General features: G+C 31.9%; 2 protein-coding genes across 4 annotated transcripts; one reads left to right on the forward strand and one right to left on the reverse strand.

Annotated features, from left to right (window-relative positions):
• Positions 1-7567: 7567 nt before the first annotated feature.
• LOC102610038 (NAC domain-containing protein 35) lies at positions 7568-10246 on the forward strand. The gene is made up of 3 exons (XM_006470737.4): positions 7568-8072; positions 8298-8566; positions 9332-10246. Exons 1-3 carry the CDS (start codon positions 7841-7843, stop codon positions 10052-10054), a joined length of 1224 nt encoding a protein of 407 aa, XP_006470800.2. The 5' UTR covers positions 7568-7840; the 3' UTR covers positions 10055-10246.
• Positions 10247-13021: 2775 nt separating this feature from the next.
• LOC102610358 (NAC domain-containing protein 35-like) lies at positions 13022-18600 on the reverse strand. Of its 3 annotated transcripts, XR_369792.4 has the most exons (5): positions 18143-18600; positions 17657-17925; positions 16388-17106; positions 15189-15300; positions 13022-13577 (listed from the first exon to the last, which is right to left on the reverse strand). XR_369792.4 is itself a non-coding variant. In XM_052440544.1 (4 exons), the coding sequence occupies exons 1-3, from the start codon at positions 18354-18356 to the stop codon at positions 16402-16404; spliced, it is 1188 nt and encodes a 395-aa protein (XP_052296504.1). In that variant the 5' UTR covers positions 18357-18600; the 3' UTR covers positions 14012-15300; positions 16388-16401. The 3 variants fall into 3 exon arrangements, 2 of the variants coding, with proteins under 2 accessions (XP_052296504.1, XP_006470801.2); XM_052440544.1 differs by lacking the exon at positions 13022-13577 and having other exon boundaries at positions 14012-15300; XM_006470738.4 differs by lacking the exons at positions 13022-13577; positions 15189-15300 and having other exon boundaries at positions 16040-17106; positions 18143-18599.
• Positions 18601-20723: the final 2123 nt, after the last annotated feature.

Raw genomic sequence — 20723 nt, forward strand, 5'->3', positions numbered from 1 at the left:
TTTTATGTAGTTATTTAACATCACATTTATTCAAAACATACATAGGCATTTATAGTTCAAGGTTAGAAGCAAATTAATGGGGGAAGATTTAAATTAATGAAGATAATGGTGAGAAACACACATATAATCTAATTAGCAGTTTGCTTGAGAAATTATGGGAGATGAAAAATATACCAAATCTCAGTTCAATTTAGGCACAAAGAAAAAAAAAACTTTATATGCATACTTTATTAAGAGTTGAACTCAAATAATCGAAGTTGTAAGAAAAACTCTATTTGATGTTATGAATTTTGTAGTTTATTCATTAATATATTTTTTTTCAATTTATTTTTCATAGGGCCTTAGAGGTGTGTGTGTAGTGAAATTATTAATTTAGTGCACTGGCCTATTTCAAGATCGGATGATTTTATTATTTAATCAAGAGTTTACAGTGTAAAAGTACTTTTATTGTGTTTTGAACATTTATATAATATATTTGGCATTATACATTAAGATTTATCTTTATTATTATTATTTTTGAACTCTTACCTATTTGCTTAATTTATTTTTTATTTTTTAGTTTATAGGGAGTTTCTCTAACAATTATATATATAAGCAGTAGCTAAGCTAATTTAGAAGAATCAGTACGACAAGCTAAAAGTCATTTATCAATCAATATCCCTAAAAAATCCCAACTGCCGGAAAATTAATGCATATCATCACCCTATCGTATTGACAACAAAATGCGAGCAACGTCAAGGTTATTACAACAATAATTTTAGCACACATTCAATCAAGTGAATGATAGACATATTTTGTGTAGATTCAATTAAATTCATTTAACTTGACCCCAAAAAGAAAAAGAGAAAATTTGTTTGCTTCTAATGAAAATTAATTAAATGATAGCAATAGTTTGTATGATTGTATGTCAGTGTAGTTTTTTCTTGAAGAAAAAGAAAAAAATCTAATAAAAATGACAATTGGGTGGGCGGCTCAATAAAAACATGGTCGGTGATATTCGGTAAGCCCTGCGGGTAGCCACCACCCAGCCAGTTTGCCTTTTTCCATAATATTTATTACTTGATTTTACACACAGTTTTCACTATCCGTTTAGCTCAAATTCTTATGTGAGAGTGAGACCACAAAAGTTTTGAAAGGCAAAAAGAGACAAGAGGAAGGGTTACATGAGAACCGCCAAATTTGCCAAGGCCACGGGATATTTGTGGTCAATGTTCCACAAAATACAACTTAACTCAACTCAACTAACCCACAAAATAGCCGTGGGGCCATTCATTTGCTGATTTTCCAGCTGCTTAATTTGGCTGCATATGATCTCGTGCTATCTTATATTCTTTTTATGTGTGCATTTGCCATCTTAAATTCTTTAGATTACCCATAATTTCTACATAACTGGGACTAAAATTACTTGAAATTCATACATGTCTTAGATATTTTTAGCAGAAGACGAGGTGATGACTGGCAGTAGTTTCCCTCTGCCTCATGCGATTGTACGGTTTAGTGCGATTTATACCTACCTTTCCTTCATTTTCATGGCTCTTTTTTTTTTTAACTAACTGAAATTAGACTAATTCATGATCTGATTTTGCTCCGATGAAATTGTATTTGGATAATTGGTGGTTAATATAAGCGTAATTAAATCTTATTCATATATTAATATTAATAGATTGCCATGTGACATAAGATTTTACAAATTCAGGAGAGCTTAAATTGTGAATAAAATTCCAATTGGATATGTGGAGGCATTTGAATATATGACTTTGATTCTTTTTTTTTTTAAATTTATTTATATATGTATACAATCAGTATGTCATTTGAAAACTTTGGTTAATCTACTATGTTAAGCAAATGTTTTTCTTTTTTTAAAAAAAATGACTAACCTACTGATTTAATATAATTCTCTATCTTTTTGATTTGATTTGATTTGATTTAATATAATTATCTACCTTTTTTATTTAATATATATGAGTCTCTATCTCTTTTATTTAATTATGATAAGCATGAGTAAAAATTTATTCATTTGGTAATATTCAGGTCAAAAAGGATAATCATCAGAATCCAACTACTAATTTAGATGGATCCTCTCTAGTGATTCCAGCAAGTTCGAGCACATAGTACGGAGCTACGTAAATCGAGATTAAGACCTGTTAATGCATAATAAGTATAACCTAAGTAGGTAATTATTCAAATTTATCATAATTTATTTTGATTTTGAATTGTACAGAAAATTAAATATGAAGAAGACTTTACATACAGCAATATGATTAATTGTTTTTTAATTAATTATCAAAATAGTATAGGAAAATGATCAAAACCCCCTCACGCTTGGCGTAATTAACTATTCTTCCTTCATAAGTTGAACAATAAAATCCCTGACGTTATAGGTTTAAACATCCCTAGACACTTTTGGAGGACTATCTGTTCTTTTTGTAACAGACAATTGATAAATGGATTTTAAACACTAATTAATTTCGTGGGATATTATCAAATATAATGCCTAGCAAAATTACTTTTTTGACATATCAATTTATCAACGAGATTTTTTGATAATTATGTTTTACCATCTAATGTTTTGGTTGTTACTATTTATCGCGCCAAAATCTTAACACTATTAAAAAATTGTTGAGGTCACAAGAGTATTTGATAAATTTCAAACTGAAGCTATTTTTCTATTTTCTTAGTTCTTTTAGAGATTTTTTTTATCTTTTTCTCTAGACATCTGATTTAGAGCCTTTTATTTTTGTTTTCTTTATTTCAATTATTAGAATTTTATTATGGTTTTATATTATTACCTTTAATTGGTTTAATTATAATTGAACTTAATATGGTGAAATTTATTTGTACAAGTACAAATAATATCACGAATTAGTTTCTCTATGGATGCATAAAAATTTTCAATTATTGTCACTATCAGAAAACCTAGATTCAATCACAGAATATCTTAAAATAATAAAATTTTAATAACTAAATTAAAGAAAAAGAATAAAATGACTTGTAAATCTGATTTCTTAAAATCCAAAAAAAAAACTAGAAAAATAAGAAAATAACTTCATCTTGAAATTTCTTAAATACCTTTGTGATCTCAATAATTTTTTAGAAGTGTTAAGATTTTGATAGTAAAATGATAGCAGTCTGAATATTAGATGGTAAAAATGTAATTATTAGAAAATCTTGATGGTGAATTGATATGTCCGGGAACTTCTAGTGATGATTTGATAAAATCCCTTATTTCACTGTAAAATTAAAAACAAGAAAAAGGAAAGTCGACAGTTAAATAAAACATTCATTGACAGTAGAGGGTTTCATTGTTTCCGAAACTAAGGGTGTACTGTAAATAGTTAATTTCTCCTGGCAGCAGGGACATTTTACTTACCTTAAAAATTTTGTTGGCACATTTAGTCCATTTTTGTAATGGAATGAATTTTTCATTAAGTTATAAATCTTTAGCTGTGAGGTAAAGGTAAGTATTTACTAGGCGATTGATACAACAGTTGTGTTTTCATAATCAAACTGCGGCACAATAGTTGTTGCTATCTCACAACACATATGTAAATTAAGAAAGCGCTAAACAGCTAGAGAACTTGGAAAGAGACAATACAATTATATGTGTATATACATATATACACATACGTATCATTAATGTTGTTTAACCACACGACTTAACAGCATACCCCGCATCTAAGCTTGATTAAACATACATACATATATACCAAGCCGTCCCGGCAAGCTTCTCCAGTTGGATTATTATTCTTGACTTGACTTATTGCTTCACATCAAGATATCATATATATGCTAAAGCTCAAATTTTAGATAACAAAATCAAAGTCACGGACACATATAATCTAATTTCTCTACGCGTTTCCGCTCATCATGGAGTTAATTAATTAATTTTTTTCCTCAAAAACTTCACTGCTGCTGATATTTTATTTTATGTTCCTCTTTTTTAATTCACATTGTGGGAGCTAGAATATGTGATCGAAAATCTTGATTCATCTGAGTTCTGAATCTTGAGAAAGTAGGCCAAAATCTAGTCGGTTTACGAAGGGACCCCATGAAAACGATTTGGGTATAGTCTCAACTGTTTAATAATAATTAATTTAATCAATTGATCGATCTTTTATTAAGAAACAGAAATTTGATCAAGTCAAAATGAATATGATTATAAAATCGGAAGTGGGTGAAAATGATAAGCCAAATTTCATCATTTCTTGTTAAAGTACATTACCTAACTGTAATTTGATAACCAATTATTTATGATTCTAAATTGGTAACCAAATCTTATAACCAAATCGACTCTAGTTGGAATTATACGTAAGGTCCCACCTCTCTTATTCGTTTCTCTTGACTTTAGGGTTTACAGCTTCCAGTATTATCTTTCTTCCTCACTACTACAAACAAAATTCTCCCTCACTCTCTCTACCCCTATATATAGAGAGAGAGTGTGTTGTTCTAGTCCAGGATTCTGGACTTTATTTAAGTTTAGAAAAACTATTAAAACATATGGTTTTATAACATTATATATATCATTCTACTATTAAACCATGTGGCTTAATAGTTTTCACGGACATTACAATATTAAATCATATAACTTAATAACTTTTCCACACTTTAACAAATTTAATATTTTGGATTGGAACATACACACACACATATATAGGTGTTGTGCCCTCATTTATTTATTTATTTTTGAAATGTAAACATGTTGTTTAATAGTATTTTTCACTTACTCTATTAAACTGTATGGTTTAATAGTATATCTACATGAAAAAAGTGAAGGTACCCGCATTAGAGAAGAACTATAATATTAAATTAAATGATCTAACAAATAATGTTAATTATTTTTTTTACGAACAACTACTCACACGGAGTGATTCTAAGAAAGCTTGTGAATAGAGTTGAGGCTGCAGACTATGAGACAATGCCACATGACAGCGCACCACAAAATATATAACACATGCAATCATGTGTTACGAACAAATCGATTTTTTATCATAATATAATATCAATCACATTGTATTACCCAAACTTAACTGGTCATTTAAAATTGGAAGGATTAAATTATACCCTAATAACAATGATCAGAGAGAAGGATTGTCCTTGTCATGGAAAATTCTTTCTCATTTGATCTAATAATCAAATTTAACTAAAGTTGTATCCATGCAGCCTCGAGCCTCCCATGACGAAAGAGTCAACAAATCATGATCCTTCTCGATCGAATACTTCCAGTTCTATCCACGCATTTGAGACCTCTCAAATTTCTAAGAAGATGACAAAATCAAGAAATAATCAAGTCAATGCTCCCTTGTATATAAAGACACACCTCTTTTGCTTGCTAGCTAGATATTTTACTGGCGTTTTTAAAATTTTCTTCCTAAATCCAAAATTAGAAAAGAAATTAATGTAAAATGGTTTACTTTTTCATAGAATTATGAGGACCCATGCATATAGGTGTATTTAGCACTCTAATGAGACACGGTTTGCCTTTTAAATAACAAAGCATAAACGTTATACTTACGAAAGCTAGCCTGGATCCAAGATTTTCAAAAAGTTTGAATTGATATTCCTCTTTCAAGAAAATAAAATAATAAAAATGGTGAAATTTTTATTCTAATTTAACCTAACAACAAATCCCCCCAGTTTATATAACAGTGCAGAGTACAAACCCCAAACTTATTGTTTTTAACAAAAGAGATTTAATAATTCCACTAATTGGCTCCTACTTAAAAAGTTATTTAAATACACGGTAGAGAACTAATCGGTGATTAAGACCTAACATATTATTAGAGAGGAAACAATCTCTTCATTAGCAATTACCATGATTCCCACCATCACTAATTAAGGTCGATCTTGCAATCACCATGATTTGTATATAATTACGTGTATATTGAATTTTCTTGTGTATATAGCCGATTGTGATACCAATACAAAAGCTCATTTGATAACTTGTTCAATTGTTCAGTAAAGTTCTTTAAAAAAAAAAATTAAATGTTCTATAGAGTTCCTTTCTTATTTATGGTTAATTTAATATTTAATCAATTTCGTCCACCATGCGTCATATATCTATTAAGAATATCCGCATTTTTAACATGCGAACTTTAAACAATACATTATTATTTTAGAGTATTATAACAGGAAGGAAAACCGTGCACTGCACAATCTGTATCTTGTAAAACGTGAACATACGCAACCTGAAAATTTTCATCTGTAGTACAAATGAGGATAAAATTAATTAGTATATAATTTACCTAATATATATATAGAATGTGATTATGTGAAAGAGATGGAAAAGGGGAAAAAATATTAAGAAAAAGGGAAGTAGTTGTCATGAACAGAAGAGTGGTCACGGGATTCTCTTGACCCATCCATTTACAAACTAAATCGATTTTGCAAATTCATTACCTCCAATCCATGGTTTGTCTGCCTAGCCCCACTCCAATTACTTTTATACAACTAGCTACACGTACAATTTGTATTTTAAGAGTATGTGTCTGATATTGAATGCCCTCACAAACATACCCTTACTCATGCGTAATTTGTAATTGATGAATGTAAAGAAATCATTATCTTAATTATATATCTTAACCAGAAACAAAGGTAGCCACTCAATTTATTGAATATATATATGTGTGTGTAAAATAAATGTCATTAATTAGTTCACGTATTTTAAGTATTGTGTCTCTTCGTTAAACCACAGGTTAAGCCGAGTCAACTACATTAATTTTCAAATCCTTAATTAAAAGAAAAATTAAGAAGATATGTTATGTACACTATGATTTTAAAATTATTTGCATGTATTATTTATGTAATTGAACCGAATTAAATCCAAATCATCAACTTTGCTCGGATTTAGTGACTTTGGCATAATTGATTCGGGTTCACACATTAAAACTGAAATTAAATGTTACAAATTAAGGTTTATTGCATGATTGGTACCATAAGTAGATTTGTCCTTATGTTAACATGAAATAATACTTAAAAATTTGGAATTGCGGTTTATTTTCCCTTTATTACAAAACAAATTAGTCATCTATCACCCAAATGGCAAGGAGTGTCGGAATTCTCACACTGTCTGATGAGAAATCGAGACCATAGCTATATATTATGAGCTTCTTACCAAAACAGTATGAGACCTTTTGAATGGATCTAGAAGCAATGCTGTCAAGATTTAGACCCGTAATCGTGAGTAGACCGTTGCGCAAATCCAAGTAAACTGTTACAATTAAATAACTAAAAACAAAATATTTTTTTATTCTTTTTTATCAAGATATTAGAAGAACAAATATGGTATAATTGACTTGGCCTAGCAAAGAAAAAGAGGAACTGAAATGAGATAAGAAGTGAGCAAAGGCAATTATAATTGCATAATTTGGTGAAAATAATTAATGAGTAAAAAACCTAGGTAAATAAAATAAAATATTTCTTTGGTAGAAGAAATATTGAAGAAAGGTCCAAAGGCACCGCTAGGGGGTAAGTGTGGTCACCCTTGTCCTATATTTTGAGATGTCATTTTCTCACCTTAAAGCCATCTCTCATATGTAGGGCCTCAATGCTATGTAGATCTTTCTATTAACTCCCACTACGACTCTTTTCCTGTTTCTTCTCTCTTCTCCTTCTTCATCTCTTCTCAATCTTCATCATTTTCCAAATTGATTTTTTTTTTATTAATTAGTGCTAAAAATTAATTTCACTATCTCCTAATTTATCTTAATAGCCTACCCACTTGCATATACATACATACATACACCACACATACTCAATTTCTTACCGTTTATACAAGTATAAATAAAACAGCTAACCCATATCAAAATTCAAGTTTGATTCTCTAAGCTTTAGCTTTTAGTTTATGGCAATTGCAGCAGCAAACATGAGCAATAACAATGAAAGCAACGACAACGAGAACAACGACAACAAGGATGATCACGAACACGACGTGGTCATGCCTGGCTTTCGCTTCCATCCTACCGAGGAAGAGCTTGTAGAATTCTACCTTCGCCGTAAGGTTGAGGGCAAGCGGTTCAATGTTGAACTCATCACTTTTCTTGATCTTTATCGCTATGACCCTTGGGAACTTCCTGGTAATTATTTATATATACTTCCAAACACTCCCTCTCCTTCAAGGCATCCTATCCTGTGTAACCAATCATCTTAGCTGTTTTTTGTTTTTATTAATATATATTTCTTTTGTGTCTTGTAGCTAATTAGCTATCATGTGTGCTAGCTAAACCAGCTACTTTATTATTTTCTGCCCTAATTGTTTTTCTGAGCTACGAATTCATTTCATTTCATTTGTTGATCATCAGCTTTGGCAGCGATTGGGGAGAAAGAATGGTTCTTCTATGTGCCTAGAGATCGAAAATACCGAAATGGGGACCGTCCCAATCGCGTAACAACTTCTGGGTATTGGAAGGCAACCGGAGCTGATAGAATGATTAAAAGTGAAAATTCTCGTTCAATTGGCTTGAAAAAAACCCTAGTTTTCTACTCTGGGAAAGCCCCTAAAGGCATCCGCACCAGTTGGATTATGAACGAGTATCGGTTGCCGCAACATGAAACAGAACGATACCAAAAGGTGGTCATCTGCAATTAGAAGGCAGCAATTTTCTAAGCTTTCTCATTAATTTTCTTTTTTTTTTAAAGAGTTTTGACCTTATTGATGATGAAGAAATGTTATCTTTGATTTGCAAATCATGAACCCTAGATCATATGCCTCTTTTTTATCCTCATTTGGGTCAAAATTTTTTTCACTTCCCACAGTGGTTTTTACCCCAAGCTTGAGAGTTTACTATAGGCTTAATTTCTACCAGAAAATAGACCCATCGGGAGAGAAAAACGAAAGGATCCTGTCAAGACAAATATAAGACAATAGATTTTCCAGAAAAATTTCTGACAGAAACTGTTCCCAAATCATGTATAAGTTAATAGGGTTTTGATTAATTTGTCTTCCTTTTCTCCAAAATTCATAGCATCATGCATGAACTCTCACTTAACTGTCCATTGAATGCTTCTTCTGCCACTTCTTATAACTACAAAAACAGATTCTTAATGTCGGATTAGTTTTTCATTGAAGTCCTTGATCTTTTCTAAAATTACTTTACTTCACCACATATCTCTTCATTTTCTTCTTTATCTTTCTTTTCTCTAAAATTAGCACCACCATGCATGAACTTTCTCACCTAAATGTCAAAATTGAATGCTTCTTCTGCTACTTCTTATAACTCCAAAAACAGATTCTTAATATCTGATTAGTTTTTCATTGAATTCCTCGATCATGTCTAAAATTACTAAACTTCATCAAATATTTCTTCATTTTCTTCTTTCCCCATATTTTTTTCAGGCAGAAATATCACTTTGCCGTGTGTACAAGAGACCTGGAGTCGAAGACCACCCATCTCTCCCTCGTTCTCTCCCAACTTCAAGAGCATCTTCATCGAGATCAGTGTCATCGATGTCAGCGCAATCTGATAAGAGACTAGACCCTCACCACCATCATCAATTTGGCATTGAAAGATTCCAAGCTTTGAGTGGGCAATCATCACAGCAACAAATGGACATTGCAGCTGAAAAGATGAGTACTAATACTGATCAGACTGACAGAAGCAGCAGCTGCTCAGATGTCACCACAGTTCTTGGACTCTCAAAGCAAAATGTGTACCGCCCAAATATGGCTTCAGTTAGCTCAGCACTTGGGCTGCCACCTTCATTAATGGAAGAACAAGCAGCATCATTAACTTTGGTTCCTAATTGCACTACCACTCTTTTTCCAGTAGCTTTATCTACTTCTTCTTCTTCTGCTGCTTCTTCCAATGCAACTGATGAATTTCATAGGCTTTTAGCCTATCAACAAGCCTCCATGAACCACCAACAACAATATTACAATTATCAGCATCATCATCAGCAGCAGCAGCATCACTCACACTTCCCACAATTGCCACCGCAATCGCAGCCGCTGTCTGTCAATATGCTTCCAAGTCCGCTTCCAGCAGCCTTCTCGGACAGATTGTGGGAGTGGAATCCGATCCCGGAGGCAAACAGAGAGTACAATGATCCATTCAAGTAATTATTGATCAATTATAAATTTTATCTAGATGGGACATACTTATTTAGAGATAGTTATAAACTCTATATCACCACTGATTATTTTAATCTGGCTAGCTAGAGGCTTTAGTAATTATTTTCCCTAGTACTTCCGTGTTGTAAGTACATTACAAGAATTGAAGAATATGAATGACCGATTGATGATAATGGTGGATATGATTTGCTTATTTTTCCACTAAGGTTAAGTGATTCCTTTTACTAAATATTGCTTTACAAATACTTCCTACTTAATTTTTTGAAACAAACCTGGGTAATATAGGGCTTTATTGAACTTCTCCTTCTTGGTAAATAGGCCTCCAAAATCCAAATCCTCCTAAGAAGTTCATGCGTCATACGACCCCAATGGCTTTTCGAAGTATAGATCTTGTTTGATCAAGCTTTATGCTTTATATTTTGGTTTTCGAACGATGGTCCCAATGTATACTCCGTCATATGTTGAATTTTTTTCAGTGTGCATTTATTTTTACTTTATTTGTTGAAAGGTAAATATACAAACATCGAATTATGGAAGTGTTTAAAGGAGGAATATCTAAGAATTCCTCTTTTTTTGTTCTTTTATCACTTTGGGTGCGTTTATAATTGAGGTTGGACAGTTATAACTTAAAAGTTACAGTACTAAAGTGTTTGGTAAATATTAGATGTTGTAGTTCGTAAGTTATGTTGATATGATTTTTCACTTGTATAATGAAAATTCTATTATATCTTTAATAATTTTATCAAAATTATTATTTAAAAATTATATTTACTAATATTATTAACTTTTATTTAATAGTTACAATTTTTTATTTTTTTTTACGGCAGCTGTAGCTTAAAAGGTAGAGCACCTCAATCCCAAACAAGACCTTAGGTGTTATTACCCAGTTTTCATTTAAATCTATCGCATTACACTTAGTTCATGTGAAATTCTCCTTAGAAGGTTTGATTTTGATACCATTTAGATGCTAATGAAACTAATTCATATTTGAACATTATCTATTTATTTTAATGTGAGATATGTTCTCCTTAGCAGTTTACCCAAGGAAAATGATTAATAAATAAAAAATAAACGAAATGAACTGAATTTCAGCCTTAAATTAAGTTCTGTAGCCTATAATTAGTTCGTACTTTCGTTTTTGCCTTCTTTTAATTAAAAGGAAATATTATTAGGAAGATAAACGAGTAGATGAGTGTTAAAAATTACATAAAACAAAAATTAATAACAGCACACAAACTTGAGTATTTGATATAAATACTCAATTTACTTGGTGGCTAATGTTAACAACCCACTCACGCACTTGTTATTAAGATTTAGTGATTTCATCTCATAAGGTATGGATTAAAAATCACAGTATTCTAATCTGGAGGATACCCTTATAATAAGCATTGTTCTAAGCTTTAAAAGTATGAGTTACATTTCTGAAAAATAGGTTTTCCTCTAGTTATTATATGACCGACGCATGCGATTAACTGATGCCAAAAGAAAAAACCTGGATCATTGACAAAAGATACAACTAGCTATGAAAGTAACACGCTAGTATATGCAGGAACTGGACCGATTTTTCTCACAATAAATTAACATTATTTTCAATGGAGACAAGAAAGATGGGTTCAAATTTTGATTCTGTTACTGATGACAGAGATACTAACAAACACTCAAAAAGAAATTTGGATTTTCCCTTGTTGTTAAATAAGGGAAAAAATAATTAAAAGCTGCAGAACCAAAATCAGACAAACTCGACCTATCGGGGGTCACACTACTTAGGTGTCTATAGAACCTCGACCTATCGGGGGGTCACACTACTTAGGTGTCTAGAGAACCACTCCATTAAGAAAAATCCGCATTACTTTTTTCTTGTTGACCTGATTTACTTTTATCTTTTCCAGCCGTATAATCTGATCATGCAAAGTTTTGATTTAATTGTGCTTGTCATTTGGAAAAATGTCTGTGTATATATACAGTGGTATCTATCGTGCTGGGTGTATATATATATTCATTTATATGCATTGCAGTTCTCAATCATGTAGCAGTTTTTGGAATATATATTTTATACTTAAACAGAAAATTATTAGAATATATATATATTATTGAATGGTATATTAGAGACATTCTAGGCTTTCTCGAAAGGCACACGATAGAGAGCAAATACTATTACTAAATCTCTCCTTTATAAACTTTCATTCATTCAAAGATCAAATTCAAACTCCAAGCCACAAACATAAAAGGAAAAGGAGACATAATTAAAATAGGATCTGGTAATTATCACAAGTAGCTTGTTTATAGCTATAGCTATCTAGCATTGTCTTGTAGTATTTAGCAGGTTCTAACGGATATTAATATGCACTGCAAAGTCAGCAACAAGATGAATACCCCACTTGTACAAATTAACAACACAGATACAGCTGCAGGCCCGCAAGCAACAGCAGCTATGGCATTGTGGGGTTTCGACAATTTAGCTAGAGAGGTCCATGCATGCTGCATTGTATAAAGTCATTATTAATCACTTTAGTATCTTAATTTTATTTCTCAGAAAATGTAACTAGCTTACTATGTGTGTCAATGTGTGTTTGAAATTTTAGAAAGCAATTGCTATAATAGAAATTGAGAATCTTTGATTGAGACGAGGAATTGAATGCCCTATATTATAGTTGTAGGTATATATTGGTTAAGTTTCGTACAATCCTACATATAGCAGAATTCCTTTCATTATTGATGGCAGATTATTCGCATTTGACAGTTCGAATTATCAATTTGAAGGATGTGATGGATTTTTAAGTTTTCTTTGTTTGGCATAAAGGTTTTTAAATTCAACTCATAAAGAAAAAATCAGATCGTCATCTTGCACCTATTTAGTTCTTTAATTTAACCAACTAAAATCAAAATTGGAATTTTCTTTTCTTTTCTTTTTCAATAAAAGAAAGTTATAATCTTTTCTTGAAAAACACACACATATATATAGTGTTGCAATCTACAAATATTACAATATAGGGTTTATTGGGAATATGGAGACATAACACAGACCTATAGAGAACATAACTAGGAAATCCTAAAACTAAATATAAACTAACTAGAGGGGACGGGACAGGACAGGACGCTAAAAGAGAGAACTTCAAAACACAATCTGACGCATATTTGCGTGATTTGGAAGTCTAAATCCATTTTAGCGGCCAAAAAATACAGAGGTGGCTCACATCCTTTCCAAGCAGTCTGTTGTAAGAAAATAATTTAGTCCTGCCCACTCGTTTGACAAATTCCATAAGATTCACTATTACATCTCCTATAATGATGCTTCTCCTCCTTGTGACTCATTAACATAGAGAGAGAGAGAGAGAGAGAGAGAGAGAGAGAGAGAACGCAACAAAATACATTGCGTTATATTCTTACGTGCTGACCCACAGGCCAGTACAAGCTACCTCTCCTCCCATGACTTGTGTGAACCGTACGTTGTCCTCTCATTTCTTCATTACAGAAAAGACTGCGGCAATGCAATCTGAGACCGTCCTGCTGCCTATAAAATATATAAAAAGAAAACTCATTTTTGATATACATCTGATATTTATATATGTTCATGTTGGATTATTATACCCCACACACACACACACACACACACACACACACACACACACACACACACACACACACAGAGCAAACGCAATTATTTATCTGAGCAAACTTATTATATATTTATCCCTTATATAACATCAATTAATAGATCTCCATAAGGAGAAATTATAGAATTCCTCATCCATAAGATATCATTCTAAACTAATTTTTAGTCTTTGAATTGATTGAGGAATATCACTTTGGGCGCTGTGTGATACTGAGGTGCTATTTTTCTGAACCACAGTTTCTTTGAAAAAAATGTTGTAAATATAAAATAAAAATTAATAATGTATAGTAAATATAACTTTTAAATAATAATTAATTGTGACAAAAATAGCAAACATATAAATTATAGATTTTTCATTACAAATCAACTTAATTTTTAAGTCACAACAACTAATGTTTATTAAATATTTTAGTACTGTAACTTTTAAGTTATAATTGTATCTCAAAATTTAACTAAGACCTTAATTTACCAAAAGCCAAAAGGAGTGTTGCTACAGAGTTGAATGCATGCAAATTCAATCCTCGTCATCATTGTTGCATTCTTCCATATTAATGAAGTTATGAGAAGCCTTGATACTGGGCCTCTCTCTCTTAATTCATTGTACGTATATGTCGCTCAACTGAAATTGCACCTCTCTTTTGTAGCGCCCGTTTGTGAACTGGGCCTTAAATCATTTTTAGGTCTAAAATCTAATTAAATCTGGGTGTTAGGGAAGTAAGTGTGTTTGATAAATTAAATCTGGCGCTCCATCAGAGGTCTCAATGAAACCTCATCGCCAATACTTCCATGGATGGTGAGTCAGCAAGAAGGATAGATATGGTCACTGGTTGTTGACTTAGCAAGGCTCAACATAAATCCAAAGGATTACATACGAAGGACATCATGTGACTAGCTAATAAAACAACACACCAGAACCTTTGCAATGGACGGAGAATAACAGTCATTACATCAAATTAGTATTAGCCATAGGACTGAGTTCAAATGCAGGAGTTGTAAGAATGACATCATGACAAGAAAGAGCACTTGTATATAAACAAACGAAATGAATGAAATCAATAGGCTACGTTTTTAATTTTCTAGCGTAATTTCTTGGCAATTATGAGTCGGATGGTTTCATTGATGTAATTAAAAATAAATAAATAACTTCTGGTTCTTGTGGATGAACATGTTATTGTCATCGCAGTGGACTCGGAATCAAGTAATGTAATAAAGTTCACTAAAGAGAGACTTTACAACAAATGGAAGCCCTGAGGTGGGCTTAAACTTTTAACGTAGAAGGCCATAAAGTTGATTAACTTATACACGAAAGCCAATTCAATATAAAATATTTAAGTGGAGAGACTTGAACTCTCTGGCCTTAGAGTTAAGTAGGGGAAGTACCAATCAACTTAACCTAGGGGCTCTTGGTGTGTTTTTGATGTTAAGGAAAGCATTTTTTTTTAATCTAAAACAAATGTATACTAAAAAAAATAGAGAATACCAATTATCTAAAAATTCACAATAACGAACCTGAGATACTGTCTTTAATTTCTTGAGGACCCTTTTACGCAAGAAAGAATTTTGCCTCTCACTTAGAATCTTGTTCAGAATTTCAATCAAAGCAAAGCACATCCCTCTTTCACTGGACCAAACATGAATAACAATAACAAAGTACATGGTTGGAAAATCAAAGCTCATATAAGTTCAAATTAGGATAGAATCATAATTCTCCCATCACCAATTAACATACTCTGATCACCATTACAGCAACTAAACAATGTTAAACGTGTGTGTATATATATATATATGTGTGTGTGTGTGTGTGTGTGTGTGTAGCAAGGGAAAGGGACTCAAAATATCTGGTCACAAAATGAAAGCTGAAAAAATAAACAGCAAAATAGGAAAAATATAGGATGAACAAATTTTAAAAAATCAATAACTAGGAAACCCTTTAGCATAATAAGACACTTAGAAATCTCCTCTTGTGTTGGATCGTCCTACCAAATGTAAGCAGATCACTTTAAACCTTGGTTCACCAAATAATTGGCAACATAATTAACTTCATGGAAAGAGTGGCTAATTTTAAAATCCAACTGACTGAAAAGATGACAACAATTCAACCAATGATTTTGTAAAATGCAAGGAGATTGAAGCTTAATTATTAATTGCAATGGATTTGCTTTGAATTTGTGTAATATTAGTTAAGATACAAGAGGTATTAAAGTTTAATTATTAATTGAAATCGGACTAAAGAACTTTTGAGGCTAAAATCTCATTTTGTTTAAAAAATTTTACTTTAATTTTTTAAACTGCATTTTATTTTGGGAACTAAGCTTTTTTAACAAAATATTACACATTAAAATAATATAATTAACAATCGATTAAAAAGTTGCTCCAAGCAAAAAGAGGCTGATTTTCAATTTTCTTTTTCTTTTTTTAAAAGGATCCAACATTACATACAGGAAGACTCAAAGCCCTTGATCAAAATAATAAGTTGAGGAGAAATAAACTACTCTATACACCAATGAATGGTAATCTATATGGAAAACTTGAGCATAGTGCTAAAACAATGTTTTGCAGAAGGAATCACTCAACCCTAGTGGAGAATTAAGCAAATACAAATCATGTTCATTATGCCATATTTCAAGCTAGCAATGTCATTACACAGAAGTAATAGAGAATTAATTAAGCTTGAGACACTTAGTGAAATAAATTATCAGTATGAATACCGTAATTAGATCAATTATTTGAATGGATCATTGTACTCTCTGCTTGCCTCCAGAATTGGATTCCATTCCCAAAGTCTGTCCGAGAAGGCGGCCGGAAGTGGGGTTGCAAGCAAATTGAGAGACTGTGGCTGCAATTCCTGAAGGTGAAGATGATGATCGATATTGTAATACTGTTGGTGGTGGTTCATCGAAGCTTGTGGGTAGGTTAAAAGCCCGTGAAACTCATCGGCTGCATCGGAATAAATAAGAGAAGAAGAAGAAGAGGAAGATAAAGCTACTGGAAAAAGAGTAGTGGTAGTGCAACTAGGGACTAAAGTTGAAGCTGCGGCTTGTTCTTCCATTATCGAAGATGGGAGTCCAAGTAATGAAGTGGTAATTGAAGCCATATTTGGACGGTACACATTTTGCTTTGAGAGACCGAGAACCGCTGCCACATCTGAGCAGCTGCTGCTGCTTCCATCAGTTTGATCGGTATTAGTACTCATCTTTTCATCAGTTACCATTTCCATTTGTTGATGTGATGACTGCCCACCAAAACCTTGCAATCTTTCAATGCCATGACGACGATGGTGATAATACAATATTTTATCGGGTCGTGTAGTCGACCTGGATGACCCGGTTCTCGAAGAAGATGCTTTTGATGTTGGAAGACAACGAGGAAGAGATGTGTGATCTTCGACTCCAGGTCTCTTGTGTACACGGCAAAGTGATATTTCTGCCTGAAAAAGTATGGAGAATATCAAAAGATGAACGGATATTTCCCGAAACGATGCAATTAAACAGAAGACCAAGGACTCGCATTAAAATATTTTAGGGCATTAAGAATCAGTTTATAGTTATGGGAATTGAGAAGTAGCAGAAGTCTTGAACATTCATGCATGTTGCTATGAATTCTCGAGAACATACAATAATCAAACCCCATTAAATTCTACATGATTAGAGATTCTTAAACTGACAGGAATATTTTCCTGGAACTAAAATTTCGTATCTTTTCTTGATAAGATCCTTTCATTTGAATTTCTATCACAACGGATCCATATAGGAAATCTTTGGGAATTATTCTCTCAAACTTGAGGCGAAAACAGTTGTGGGAGATGAAGAAAAATTTAGCTCAAGTGAGGTTCCAGTGAAAGGTTGTGAGTTAGGGTTCCAACAAGATATGCAATCAAATCAAGATAACATATCTTAATTAAGATCATGTTAAGAAGCTTATAAAATTGTTGACTTCTAATTTGTTAATTTTTGAGGGATTACTTTACTCTTACTTACCTTTTGGTATCGTTCAGTTTCGTGTTGTGGAAGCCGATATTCGTTCATAATCCAACTGGTACGGATGCCTTTAGGAGCTTTGCCAGAATAGAAAACTAGGGTTTTCTTTAAGCCAATTGAACGAGAATTTTCGCTTTTAATCATTCTATCAGCTCCGGTTGCCTTCCAATACCCAGATGTTGTAACTCGATTGGGACGGTCCCCGTTACGATACTTTCGATCTCTTGGCACATAGAAGAACCATTCTTTCTCCCCAACTGCTGCCAGAGCTGCAGATGGTCAACAAATGATGCAATTGAGTTCACTCATATACATATAATAAAAAAAATTAATTAAATAGCTGGCATATGATAAAGTAGCTACCTAGCTAGCACATGATGCAGAAGAAAGATATATTAAAAGAAAAAGATAAGATGATTGATTACATAGGATAGGATGCCTTGAAAGAGAGGGAGTGTGCGTGTGTATGTATTTATAAACAATTACCAGGAAGTTCCCAAGGGTCATAGCGATAAAGATCAAGAAAAGTGATGAGTTCAACATTGAAACGCTTGCCCTCAACCTTACGGCGAAGATAGAATTCTACAAGCTCTTCCTCGGTAGGATGGAAGCGAAAGCCAGGCATAACCACGTCGTGTTCGTGATCGTCATCTTTGCTGTCGTTATTGTTGCTCATGCTTATGCTCATGCTCATGCTCATGGTTGCTGCTTCAATTGCCTTTAACCTAAAAGCTCGAGTTTGGATTTGTTTACATATATATACACATGTAAAAATTGTACGAGATGACCGAGTGGTGGTGTATGTATGTACGTATGCATGCAAGTTGGGTATTAAGATAAGAGCTATTGTTTAATATTAATTAATTTAATTTGCTACCAATTAATTAAATATGACAAAAAAATAATTTTATTTTGAAGAAGATGAAGATGAAAGAAGAGAAGAATATAGGAAGAGCAGTGATGGGTGTAAATAGAAAGATCTATGTACATGTATAGATAACTAAGGCCCTACATGAGAGGAGGTTTTAAGATGAGAAATTTGACATCTCAAGGACATTGGACGACCACTTTAATTAACCTTCTTAGCAGTGCCCTTTGACCTTTCTTTCTTCTACCGTACAAAAAGCTCATTTAATTTTACTTTCCAGTCAAATTTTATTTGCTCTCTTAACTTAACTAATCAGCTTCATTACTCAATCGTAATGAATCCAGCATATACAAGCAAAATTATTTTTAACCTGAGCTCCTTCAGAACAAAGTTCAAGTGAGACATTAGTGGTTATCAGATAAAATATAGACCATCAAAATAAAAAAAAATATTTGAAAATAAATTATTTTTATTTTGCTTTCATTTGGCGTCCATGCTTACCTTTTTCCAAAAAAATAAAAAATAAAAAAAATTTATTGGTAAATGTAAACGTATACACCATCATAGGTGTTGGATATTCACTAATTAAGTTGCATCTTGTAACAAAGATTTCTAATAATCTAGCAAATGTGGAATACATACATTAAACCAAAAGATGAATTTTTGAGTATATATTTTGATAGGGTAATGATTTAGCTAGATCTTGTATTTTAAGAAATTATTCAAAATACCTATATTCATGCTTTCATAGCTGTTAGGTCACAAATTATGAAAAATAATCATATTCCATGAGCTGGGATTCTTTTACCATTTTACATTTCATAATGGTTTTTATTTCTCATGTACATGTGTCATAGTGGTTTCGATTGTTGCATATCAATAAGCTTGATTGGAAAAAAAAAAAAATCACGTGAACCCTATTATCTCAAAACCTGATGTAGTCATGCACCATAAAAAAGAAATATTATTATAGTTGAACCAAATGACAGTCATAATTGTTTGCAGTTAGTTAAACCACTTGTTTCAACTAGTAAAATTTTTAGATTGGAACCCGCAATACACGGGTGGATTTATATCAAAAATATCAAGGAAAAAAAAAAAGAACATTCATAAAAGTTCCTAAAAGTTTTACGATTTTTAGATAAAAAGTAGCTTTTTACTTTTTTTGTCAAGTATATCTCAAAATTAATTTCGACTAAAATAACTAAAATACTGTTTATAGTTATTTTTAGGAACTTTAAAATCCAATTGTAATCTATTATTTTAATTAGAGTTAGAGATTTATTTTATTACAAATTTATATTTAGTTGGAGTGAGGCTCTTGATGCAACATCAATTAATTTGTAATAAAATAGAAGAAAAAATATAGACTTTAAAAAAAGAAAAACAAAAAGAATATAATGTGAAAAACTCACTTGTGTCTAAAAGAATTAATATTGTACAAAAATGAAATTACTAATTTTTTTAGAGACTAATAAAAAAATAATATATTAACTCCTCAGCAAGTATTCCACAAAAAATTAATATTTTTTTTTATTTTTTAGGTTTAAATTAGTAATTTAATTCTTTTTTTATTAATGTCTGAAAAAGGATACATTATTGTAAAAAGGATAATATTGTAAAAGTAAGTTAAAAGAACAAAAAATAATGACACGGGTGTCAGTAATTTAACGGCAAGAATATTTTAAAATATTTTTAAAAATATAAAAATTAAACAGACATTAACCTCAAAATATAGTGATTAAACAAACTTTTACCCTTAATATATGTGTTTTGACTTCTTTCTATGTTACAGAAGTATTCACACAAAATATATATATATAATAAATTTATAAATTTAGATCAAAACAAAGATCATGGATCCCCCCTTGCCCAGCATTATGGGTATTGATCATGAGGGAATTTAGTTTTCTCTCGATGCAAAACTTTGAAAAGGAAAAATCACACACACATATATCAAAATAACTTAAGTAATAAAATAAGTGTAGGGATTTTTTTTTCCCAAAGAAAGAAATTTGCAAATTGTATGTAGCTAGTTGTAGAAAAGTAATTGGAATGGGGGCGAGAGAGACTGCCGAAGCATGAATTTAAGTGGGAATGGGCTGGAGATGAATATGCAAAATCGATCAAGATTGTCTTTAGTCTATAGAATCCCGTGACCACTTCTCTTTATTTTGACAACTACTTCCGCTGTTCTTC

The sequence above is a fragment of the Citrus sinensis genome, chromosome 5, assembly GCF_022201045.2.
Source record: "Citrus sinensis cultivar Valencia sweet orange chromosome 5, DVS_A1.0, whole genome shotgun sequence".
NCBI lineage: Eukaryota > Viridiplantae > Streptophyta > Magnoliopsida > Sapindales > Rutaceae > Citrus > Citrus sinensis.

Bases quoted from the DNA above. Each gene is read 5' to 3' on its own strand.
- LOC102610358 (XM_052440544.1), bottom strand. From the start codon at position 18,356: ATGAGCATGAGCATGAGCATAAGCATGAGCAACAATAACGACAGCAAA. The intron at 17,926-18,142 runs GTAATTGTTTAT...GACCATCTGCAG, and splicing joins TGACCCTTGGGAACTTCCTG to CTCTGGCAGCAGTTGGGGAG. The intron at 17,107-17,656 runs GTAAGTAAGAGT...ATACTTTTTCAG, and splicing joins AAACTGAACGATACCAAAAG to GCAGAAATATCACTTTGCCG.
- LOC102610038 (XM_006470737.4), top strand. From the start codon at position 7,841: ATGGCAATTGCAGCAGCAAACATGAGCAATAACAATGAAAGCAACGAC. The intron at 8,073-8,297 runs GTAATTATTTAT...GTTGATCATCAG, and splicing joins TGACCCTTGGGAACTTCCTG to CTTTGGCAGCGATTGGGGAG. The intron at 8,567-9,331 runs GTGGTCATCTGC...TATTTTTTTCAG, and splicing joins AAACAGAACGATACCAAAAG to GCAGAAATATCACTTTGCCG.